The sequence below is a fragment of the Alnus glutinosa genome, chromosome 5 (assembly GCF_958979055.1).
Source record: "Alnus glutinosa chromosome 5, dhAlnGlut1.1, whole genome shotgun sequence".
Taxonomy (NCBI): domain Eukaryota; kingdom Viridiplantae; phylum Streptophyta; class Magnoliopsida; order Fagales; family Betulaceae; genus Alnus; species Alnus glutinosa.
The window spans coordinates 21,434,928-21,447,088 of record NC_084890.1 but is presented as its reverse complement, the minus strand read 5'-3'; the positions used below and the strand labels follow the sequence as shown (position 1 = coordinate 21,447,088).

The following is a 12,161-nucleotide window of genomic DNA, read 5'->3' as shown; positions in this document are numbered from 1 at the left end:
ATGTCATGATCAATTTGTCAAACTCATCACTATTTTGTGCTTTAATAGAAGTTTGGAATAGTGGCCGGATTCTCACACAAATTTTTCATATTTGGAAAAGTGGTCAGATTTTCACACCAATTTTCTTAATTTTCCTATGTGTGTTTTGAACGTACCTAGGAGAGAAAATGAAGAGAAAGAAATACCAAACTTTTCTTTTTCTTTTGATGTGATTTCAAATCAAATTTCATTAGTTTACCTGAAAAAACTATTTGGTTTATCCTCTGTTTAGAAATATCTAATAGTCAATCACGTCAACGCCAAAACCACCTCACCCAGTACTTTTTCCAAAAATTCCATATTTTGTTTGTTTCTTTCAACTTGTTATGCTGCAATCTCCTTATATATTAACCTCACTTGAGCTCACACACATCCCCAGTATCTCAACTAACATACACTACTCATGGAGAGAACTTGTTTCCTATCCTCCATTTGTGTGGCACTTCTTATGGTCCAATCTTACATAGCAAGTCTAGCTTTTGCAACTATTCCCAACATCACCACTGATCAATCAGCTCTTCTTGCCTTGAAAGCTAGTATTTCTCATGATCCTCACAATGTTTTGACAAACAACTGGTCTACTAGCATCTCTGTTTGTAATTGGATTGGTATCACTTGTGGTTTTCGCCATCATCGAGTCACAGCCTTGGACCTTTCTTACATGGGTCTCGTAGGCACCATTCCTCCACACATGGGAAACCTTTCATTTCTTGTTAGCCTAAGTGTCATAAACAACAGTTTTTATGGCTCTGTGCCCAATGAGTTGGCTCGTCTTTACCGGTTGCATCACTTATCTCTTAAACACAACGACTTCAATGGAGAAATCCCACCATGGATGGGACAGTTATCCAAACTTCAATTTTTGTCTTTAGCTATTAACAATTTCACAGGCGGTATTCCACCATCTCTATGTAACATATCTTCATTGGAGATAATAGGTTTTAGAAATAACAAGCTTTCGGGCTCGATTTCTTTGTTCAAGTGCAAACGACTGCAACATTTAGATTTAGGGTATAACTATTTCACTGGAAGCATACCTTCAGAAATTGGAAACTTAACCATGCTCACAGAGTTATTCCTTCACAACAACAACTTTACAGGTATGTTTAGTAATGTTTTAGTTGATTGATTATATGGATGACATCATTGACTCAACATATTTCCTTTAATTAATTGTCGCCTCTAATGCCGTATCTTTCAAATGAAATTACAAAATAATTTTTCGAGAGGACACAACAAAAACAAAAGGGTTTATGCAATTCAAGAAAAAGAAAATAATAATAATAAAAAATCTAATGGATAGTAATCTAATTGTCTATTGTTGCAAGGATGTAAATGAGTAGTTCTGGTTGGATGGGAAGACGTGGGTTGCACATGTTTGTGAAAATGAGTCTACAATACTAACGATGACCTTCGCTAGAATTGGATATGCCAAAATTGGGATACGTTGCTTATTTGTAAAAAATTCACATCTTTTCAAGTTTCTTATTCGTAATCCAAAGTAATTATTTTGGTTCAATTCATTTCAAAAAGTGGAAACTACTTTTCTTCATGGAACTTGTAATATCTCATAATTAAGTTTAGACTTTGGTGCACATGTACATAGCAATTTTTTTCTTTTTCCAAATAATGGATTAGGAATTGAAGGTTGTTAATCAATTATTTAAGATAAAAAAGAAAATTAATCAATTAGTCTAGGCTGAAGAAAAAGTGATTTATTATGTTGGACCCTTTTTGTCAAATTGGCATTGTTCTTTATTCTCTGAGGTTATTATAAGATATAACAAGGGTTATGTTGACTACTTTAACGATGACTAATAAATTGGTATGGAGGGAGAGAAGGAACAATATTTACAAGAGGTAATGTTTATCAAATGGAATTATGTTCAAATTGGCAAATGTTGTGACTAGACTCGAGAAAATAACGGATCAATTGTGACTCATGAGCCAATTTTTTTTTCTGTTAGATTTTTTTTTTTTTTTTTTTTCAAACTTCAATATTTGTTTGTAATGGTAATTGTATAATTGTTCATGTCTCTTTCACTTTGTTTAATTGCAAATAACTGGAAATTTTAATGTTTTATAGGAAGTGTACCTTCAGAAATTGGAAGCTTAAGTATGCTCACAGTATTATACCTTAATGACAACAATTTTAGAGGTATGTTTGGCCTTGCTTTAATTTACTGATTATATTTAACGTTTTATAGTGTAGAAGTTTACACAAAGGACTCAGAAAAAAATAACGGCCTTCAGAAACGTCTGGAAAAATAAACACTTTTACACATCCAAATGTAAGGACACAAATTACTGGAAGTCGTTTGAGAAACGACTGTGTCCAAAACTCTTGCACTTCCTAAAAGGACGTGCGTTCTCCACGTTTTGAGAAGAAAGGTAGGAAGATTTTTTTTAGACTAAAAAGCTCAACTTCCCTATGCAAGTGAGGTAGAGAAAAGGACATACTGTGTTTTAACGTCTTTTTGCCAAGCTTAAGGACTTTTCTAAAGGAACGACAATGTCCTTTATTTTTGCAAAAACTCTGGTATGCAGAAACTCTTGGGTGAAAATAATTAAGCCTACAACACAACCAAAACACGTAAAATTCTTTTGTCTCTCTTCTTATTCCCTACACTTCTTTTATGTTTATTACGTTTATCTTTTTGTTTTTTTTCACCTCCATCCTGCAGTGATAGAGCCAGACTTGAGTTGTCCCAATAATACTCAATACAATATTCCTCTAAATTATTTCACACTTTCGTAGTAATAACTTCAGCAAAGTGCGAAGTGACTGACAATTTCGATAGAAACAACTTGGTCGATGTTAGGAGTTTTGGCATATAAGGTATACAAATTGGCACCACCGGGAAGTTTCAAAGCAGAAACCCAAGACATGACTAAATTAATTCATGCACATGACATTCCATGACAAATTGACAATGTTTTCAAAGTCGTGATCACTAGTGGGTTCCAGTCATGCCTATTTCTACACCATGGTGCACGGCATTCTGAAGCCAGATGAAAATTGGTCGCACATCTCATGACAAACTCGTCAAACTTATCGCTATTTGGTGCTTTAAGAGGAGTTTGGAAAAGTGGCCGGATTCTCACACCAATTTTCCTATGTTTGGAAAACTGGTCGGTTTGGAAAAGTGGCCGGATTTCTCACACCAATTTTCCAATGTTTGGAAAACTGGTCAGATTCTCACGCCAATTTTCCTATGTGTGTGTGTTTTTATCGTATGCAAGAGAGAAAAGGAAGGGAAATAAATGCCAAATTTCGATTTTCTTTCATGTGATTTCAGATCAAATTTCATTGGTTTACCTGATAAAACTATTTGGTTCATCATCTGTTAGAAATATCTAATAGTCAAGGACGTCAACGCCAAAACCACCTCACCCAGTAGTTTTTCCCAAAATTCCATATTTTATTTGTTCCTTTCAATTTGTTATGCTGCACTCTCCTTGTATATCAGCCTCACTTCAGCTCACACACATCCCCAGTGCCTCAACTAACATACACTACTCATGGAGACAACTTGTTTCCTATCCTCCATTTGTGTGGCACTTTTTATGGTCCATTCTTACGTAGCAAGTCTAGCTTTTGCAACTATTCTCAATATTACCACCGATCAATATGCTCTTCTGGCCTTAAAAGCTAGTATTTTTTATGATCCTCACAATGTTTTGACAAACAACTGGTCTACTAGCACCTCTGTTTGTAATTGGATTGGTATCACTTGTAGTTTTTGCCATCATCAAGTATAGCTTTGGACTTTTCTTACATGTGTCTCGTAGGCATAATTCCTCCGCACATAGGGAATCTTTCATTTCTTGTTATCCTAAGTGTCATAAACAACAATTTTCATGGCTCTGTGCTGAACAAGTTTGCTCGTCTTTACCAGTTGCGTCACTTATCTTTTAAAAACAATAACTTAGTTGGAGAAATCCCATCATGGATGGGGCTGTTATCCAAACTTCAATTTTTGTCTCTAGCGGGTAACAGTTTCACGGGCGGTATTCTACCATCTCTATGTAACATATTGATGTGGTCTTTTGTTTACCAAAATATATCAATAATAAATAACCACTCGCAATAGGACGAATCCTTGTAGGATAAAGCTATAGAGAGGGTGTCGAACCTCAAGGACTGCGTATGTGTTGTTATCAAGCTTTTTGAGATTAAAAATAACTTAATTTAAAATATGTTTGATTTGATTTTGTTTTCTAAAAATAAATGCATAAAAGTAAAAGACATGAATGTAAATAGGATAGGGATGAGAGAAAGAATAGGGGATTGATTTCACCACTCACCGCATAACAATGGTCAATCATAAATTAACAAGGAAAATTCATACTATGCATGATAAAGGGCTCGTCTCACTCGAGAAGTCAAGAAATTACTTTTAAAGAATAAGTATAATCCATCTTCGGTTGGCACGGACTATCCACCTAACCACTAAGATGCGGTACGACCCTTCTTCCCTAGGCATGAACTAGCTACGTCTTTAATAGGATATACACACAATCAATGGAATAGTATAACCCATCTTCGGTTGGCACAGACTGTCTACCTAAATTACACTAAACTAGGGTGTAGTACAATCCGTCTTTCCTAGGCATGGTCTATCTAATCCTATTGATCATATATCAATTAAAACTGTTGTATAACAATCATTCACATAATCACAGAAAATATGAAGGATTGAGTTCAATCAATATAAAAGACTTTCTAAGACAAGATAAGAAATTCATAATGATTGAATATAAACATTAAAATCAATTCTCACAGTTATACAACCATCATGCATATAGAAAATCACAAACTAAAATACAATTAAACCATTGTTACTTGGAAATGGCTATATCAACACCCTATTAGGAATTTAGCCGCTCATCGTAGTGCTGGGATGGCCTCCTGTCATGTTATTCTCCTCTTCAACTTGTCAGGCCTTCAAGAAGAATTTTCTGTCTAAATCTAAGCACAAGCCCAAGCACCAAGCACACCTTCTCTTGAAGCTTAGGAGTCTATTTATAGGGAGCACACAAGTCCTACAAGCCCTTGGAATTTCAGAAAAATAGTCTCTTGAGTCTTCTTGTCCAAGTAGGAGATTGAAACTTCAATCTAAGTAGGAAAATGATTCCAAATTCGTCTAGAATTGCGGTCTTTTATTTCGGGGATATTTTGACAGAGTAAACATCCGAATTAGGGAAAGGCTATTTCTGACATATTTGTCGCATATTTTATTATCTTTCCAACGCCATTAATTTTATTGCAATCTGATATTTGAAGCAAAAGTTATGATCCAAACACTGAGACATATGCATAATTCAAATTTGAATCCAATCCGATTTTGACTCTTAATAGAGAAATTCCAATTTAATCCTTCACTTGATTTGATTAAACTTAACCACATCATATAGGTCTTCAATTATGATTGGTTAAGCTTAAACATATCTTCTAGGTCTTCTCAAAGTGTGCTTTAAGCTCAAAATTAATGGAATTAATTGTGTCTTTATTTAAAACTTGAAAACAATAAAACAACACAAAATCAAACAAATAACAATGCTAAGGAATTAACATATATAAGTTAAGGGATTTGAATGTGCAACATTCGACACTTATCACACCCCCAAACTTACATATTGCTAGTCCCTTAGCAATACAAAATAAGAAATAAAACTTAAAAACAACAAGATAAATCATTCTTTCGTGGGATGTACGATTGCATTTAGCGTATGCAACAAGCCTTTTAAACCCCTAGGACTTCCTAGTGGACGAGTGAAGTCTTGTGAGGGTTTGTAAGGAATGATACTCACAAACATTGTTCCTACCATGTTATCCCCAAGAATGTGGCATCATAAAAATAATGGTTCTCATTCATTAGCAAGCTTAACAAAATAAACTCCATCTTCACAATTTCAGGGAATTAAAAATTAAGTTACTAACATGGCATTATGAGATATCACAAGATTCAACTAGTGTAAAGTGAACTTAACATATAGTCATGAGGTTTCAAAACTAATCTCAATCATGAATGGTTCAACACTCAAAATTCGCTGGACTCCCTATTAGATAAAACAACCAAGGCATATATATTTATTATTATTATTTTTATATATATGCAAGCTGTGCAATGCTTAGCTCCCTTAAGCTTTCTAATTGACCCATGTAACGAGTGTTAGATCAATGACTCCCAAACCAGATGGTTTTAGGGCATTAGGTGTAAAACACCCTAAAGACTTACTAACTCGAGTCAAAAAGGCTACGAAGCTAAACTTAGCCATTTTATCAATCAAAGAAAACTTCCACTTTTTGACGCGAACACTCAATGCTTAATGAGGCAAGAGATCCGGTTACTCAGCGAAAAGCTCAAATTGATCAATATTATTCTTTTTTTTTTTCTTTTTTTCTTTTGTTCTTTTCTTTTCTTTTCATATTTTTTTTATGCCAATGTTATTCCTCTAATAAGTTACCCAATTGCATCCAAGATATTGATAGCAGGCATAACTGATTTCAAATTTCATACCCCACAGACTACGTGCTAGTGTGCTTGTGAGAATCAAATTGAAACAAGTAATATCTCATGCTGCCAAAGAAAATAACAAAACTTCTTAATTCCCTAGTCAAGTGATCATGTGTTCATCATGTTAAACTCACCAGTGAAATACGAATCAGAATTCAAAATCAACAGCATGCTCAAGAATAACATAGCAAAATATTGGATAGTGTTTTGTTCTCCCATACCCCCAAACTTGAATCACACATTGTCCCCAATGGGTGTATAGAACTGAACATAACGGTGAGAGAATAGGAATACCTGAATGAGCAGATGTGGGGCATATCATACCCCCAAACTTAATTGTAAAAACACATGTCCTGAGAAAGAGAGTGATACTCCAACCAAATACTAGTCACGTGCAACACATTGTTGTAAAAATATAAACTAAGAATGAAGCAACAATGGAGAAGATAAACCTGGAAGGAGATCATGTACCCTGGCCTGTTAGAGGACTCGAGCGTACAAGGCCTGTGCTCGAACCTATGATGCTGACTCATTTAGTCAAAATATGTGGGATCCGCAAAGCCAACGGAATCCACGTCCTTGATGCACTCAGTGCTCCCTGACTTTTAAATTTAAATTTAAAGCACCAATCTTTTCTTCTCTTAGACCAGAGAGAATAAAGTTTACCTACAGAAAGGTAATTCTGAATGCCTGCATATCGAGGTAGATCCCTTTGAGTATTCTCAAACAGTTTCTCATCCGGAAGGGAATCATGAACTGGAATAGAATGAGGAGAATACACAAGGAAGTTTTCTACCTTGATGGTCTCTTTTTGTCCTTCTAATATCCCCAACAAACTACTCTCCTGACCTCTTGGTAAATCACAAGCAATAGGGGCTCGGGGTTCATATGGTGTTTCGAGAATAAAAGTGGATGATAAAGGAGCCTCAGTGCTCACTTCTTCGCCTTTTGCCCGATGTAGAGCTTGTGGGGCCTCAATTTGATCCTCCTTCCTTTCTTCCCCGTGAGTTTCGACCACTTCTCCATCCTTCATTGTGGTGATGGTTTGCTCATGATAAAAAGTACTCTCATCCACAACGGAGTGTCCATCAAGATTGGCCTCTGATTGTCTTTGAAGCTCTTCTTCTTCTTCTATTTGCTTTGCCATCTGCTCCATCCTGAACTTCTAACTTAGCAATGGCTTGACCCTGAGATTCCACTGCCTGATTGATCTTACCCATAAGTTTAAACATCTGAGCTTGAAAGTTAGAACCTGACTGAGTAGATGGTGTAGCCTGAGAAGACGGCTGCCAGTTATCCTCAAAGTCTGTACAATATGGAGTGATTGCCATTGCTGGTAGGGAGGATGGAAGTTAGATGGTGGATAGACCGCTTGATTATTGAACTGCGGATATGCCTGATGGTATAGTTCATGAAATTGTGGAGCATAATTTTCAAGAGGTTGAGATTGCCACGAGATATTAGACTGGTTGCTCCATCCCGGATGATCGGAATCATAGTAAGGCTCATTCCTCGGTCTAGAGAACTGTGTATTCATATGCTCATAAGAATAGTTAGAAAATTGTCCTGCAGTAGGACAATCTTTAACATAATGATAAAGACTATAGCAATATGAACATGGTTCATGGGGTGTTGGAATGCCTCCCCACATGAACTAATTTGACAAAAATAATAATAATAATAATAATAATAATAAAAACAAAAACAAAAACAAAGATTGAAAACAAAAAATAAAAATAAAGAAACCAAAAAAAAAAAAAACAGAAAATAATCAAGTTAAATTCAATCTTTAAAACTTAATAACATAACCGTTTGTAGTCCCCAGCAACAGAGCTAAAAATTGATGTGGTCCTTTGTTTACCAAAATATATTAATAATAAATAACCACTCGCAATAGGACGAATCCTTGTAGGATAAGGCTATAGAGAGGGTGTCGAACCTCAAGGACTGCGTATATGTTGTTATCAAGCTTTTTGAGATTAAAAATAACTTAATTTAAAATATGTTTGATTTGATTTTGTTTTCTAAAAATAAATGCATAAAAGTAAAAGACATGAATGTAAATAGGATAGGGATGAGAGAAAGAATACGGGATTGATTTCACCACTTACCGCATAAAAATGGTCAATCATAAATTAACAAGGAAAATTCATACTATGCATGATAAAGGGCTCGTCTCACTCGAGTAGTCAAGAAATTACCTTTAAAGAATAAGTATAATCCATCTTCGGTTGGCACGGACTGTCCACCTAACCACTAAGATGCGGTACGACCCGTCTTCCCTAGGCATGGACTAGCTACGTCTTTAATAGGATATACACACAATCAATGGAATAGTATAACCCATCTTCGGTTGGCACAGACTGTCTACCTAAATTACACTAAACTAGGGTGTAGTACAATCCGTCTTTCCTAGGCATGGTCTATCTAATCCTCTTGATCATATATCAATTAAAACCGTTGTATAACAATCATTCACATAATCACAAAAAATATGAAGGATTGAGTTCAATCAATATAAAAGACTTTCTAAGACAAGATAAGAAATTCATAATGATTGAATATAAACATTAAAATCAATTCTCACAGTTATACAACCATCATGCATATAGAAAATCTCAAACTAAAATACAATTGAACCATTGTTACTTGGAAATGGCTACATCAACACCCTATTAGGAATTTAGCCGCTCATCGTAGTATTGGGATGGACTCCTGCCATGTACTTCTCCTCTTCAACTTGTCAGGCCTTCAAGAAGAATTTTCTGTCTAAATCTAAGCAGGTAGGGAGGATGGAAGTTAGATGGTGGATAGACCGCTTGATTATTGAACTACGGATATGCCTGATGGTATAGTTCATGAAATTGTGGAGCATAATTTTCAAGAGGTTGAGATTGCCACGAGATATTAGACTGGTTGCTCCATCCCGGATGATCGGAATCATAGGAAGGCTCATTCCTCGGTCTAGAGAACTGTGTATTCATATGCTCATAAGAATAGTTAGAAAATTGTCCTGCAGTATGACAATCTTTAACATAATGATAAAGACTATAGCAATATGAACATGGTTCATGGGGTGTTGGAATGCCTCCCCACATGAACTAATTTGACAAAAAGGCTACATCAACATATCGAGGTAGATCCCTCTGAGTATTCTCAAACAGTTTCTCATCCGGAAGGGAATCATGAACTGGAATAGAATGAGGAGAATACGCAAGGAAGTTTTCTACCTTGATGGTCTCTTTTTGTTCTTCTAATATCCCCAACAAACTACTCTCCTGACCTCTTGGTAAATCACAAGCAATAGGGGCTCGGGGTTCATATGGTGTTTCGAGAATAAAAGTGGATGATAAAGGAGCCTTAGTGCTCACTTCCTCGCCTTTTGCCCGATGTAGAGCTTGTGGGGCCTCAATTTGATCCTCCTTCCTTTCTTCCCCGTGAGTTTCGACCACTTCTCCATCCTTCATTGTGGTGATGGTTTGCTCATGATAAAAAGTACTCTCATCCACCACGTAGTGTCCATCAAGATTGGCCTCTGATTGTCTTTGAAGCTCTTCTTCTTCTTCTATTTGCTTTGCCATCTGCTCCATCTTGAACTTCTAACTTAGCAATGGCTTGACCCTGAGATTCCACTGCCTGATTGATCTTACCCATAAGTTTCAACATCTGAGCTTGAAAGTTAGAACCTGACTGAGTAGATGGTGTAGCCTGAGAAGACGGCTGCCAGTTATCCTCAAAGTCTGTACAATATGGAGTGATTGCCATTGCTGGTAGGGAGGATGAAAGTTAGATGGTGGACAGACCGCTTGATTATTGAACTGCGGATATTCCTGATGGTATAGTTCATGAAATTGTGGAGCATAATTTTCAAGAGGTTGAGATTGCCACGAGATATTAGACTGGTTGCTCCATCTCGGATGATCGGAATCATAGTAAGGCTCATTCCTCGGTCTAGAGAACTGTGTAATCATATGCTCATAAGAATAGTTAGAAAATTGTCCTGCAGTAGGACAATCTTTAACATAATGATAAAGACTATAGCAATATGAACATGGTTCATGGGGTGTTGGAATGCCTCCCCACATGAACTAATTTGACAAAAAAAAAAAAATAAACTAATAAAAAAAAAAACAAAAACAAAGATTGAAAACAAAAAATAAAAATAAAGAAACCAAAAAAAAAAAAAACAGAAAATAATCAAGTTAAATTCAATCTTTAAAACTTAATAACATAACCGTTTGCAGTCCCCAGCAACGGAGCCAAAAATTGATGTGGTCTTTTGTTTACCAAAATATATTAATAATAAATAACCACTCGTAATAGGACGAATCCTTGTAGGATAAGGCTATAGAGAGGGTGTCGAACCTCAAGGACTGCGTATGTGTTGTTATCAAGCTTTTTGAGATTAAAAATAACTTAATTTAAAATATGTTTGATTTGATTTTGTTTTCTAAAAATAAATGCATAAAAGTAAAAGACATGAATGTAAATAGGATAGGGATGAGAGAAAGAATACGGGATTGATTTCACCACTCACCGCATAACAATGGTCAATCATAGATTAACAAGGAAAATTCATACTATGCATGATAAAGGGCTCGTCTCACTCGAGTAGTCAAGAAATTACCTTTAAAGAATAAGTATAATCCATCTTCGGTTGGCACAGACCGTCCACCTAACCACTAAGATGCGGTACGACCCGTCTTCCTTAGGCATGGACTAGCTACGTCTTTAATAGGATATACACACAATCAATGGAATAGTATAACCCATCTTCGGTTGGCACGGACTGTCTACCTAAATTACACTAAACTAGGGTGTAGTACAATCCGTCTTTCCTAGGCATGGTCTATCTAATCCTCTTGATCATATATCAATTAAAACCGTTGTATAACAATCATTCACATAATCACAGAAAATATGAAGGATTGAGTTCAATCAATATAAAAGACTTTCTAAGACAAGATAAGAAATTCATAATGATTGAATATAAACATTAAAATCAATTCTCACAGTTATACAACCATCATGCATATAGAAAATCTCAAACTAAAATACAATTAAACCATTGTTACTTGGAAATGGCTACATCAACACCCTATTAGGAATTTAGCCGCTCATCTTAGTGTTGGGATGGCCTCCTGCCATGTTCTTCTTCTCTTCAACTTGTCAGGCCTTCAAGAAGAATTTTCTGTCTAAATCTAAGCACAAGCCCAAGCACCAAGCACACATTCTCTTGAAGCTTAGGAGTCTATTTATAGGGAGCACACAAGTCCTAGAAGCCCTTGGAATTCTAGAAAAATAGTCTCTTGAGTCTTCTTGTCCAAGTAGGAGATTGAAACTTCAATCCAAGTAGGAAAAGGATTCCAAATTCGTTCAAAATTGCGGTCTTTTATTTTGGGGATATTTTGACAAAGTAAACGTCCGAATTAGGGAAAGGCTATTTCTGACATATTTGTCGCATATTTTATTATATTTCCAACGCCACCAATTTTATTGCAATCTCAAATCTGAAACAAAAGTTATGATCCAAACACTGAGACATATGCATAATCCAAATTTGAATCCAATCCGATTTTGACTCTTAATGGAGAAATTCCA

At 35.8% G+C, this 12,161-nt stretch overlaps 1 protein-coding gene across 1 annotated transcript in view; it reads left to right on the top strand.

Moving 5' to 3' along the window:
• Positions 1–427: 427 nt before the first annotated feature.
• Positions 428–12,161, top strand: part of LOC133869080 (probable LRR receptor-like serine/threonine-protein kinase At3g47570) — a 79,860-nt gene continuing 68,126 nt past the window's right edge. The window contains exon 1 of the mRNA XM_062306050.1: positions 428–1,139. Coding sequence (XP_062162034.1) covers positions 443–1,139 — 697 coding nt within the window. The 5' untranslated portion in view covers positions 428–442. The remainder of the gene's footprint in view (positions 1,140–12,161) is intronic.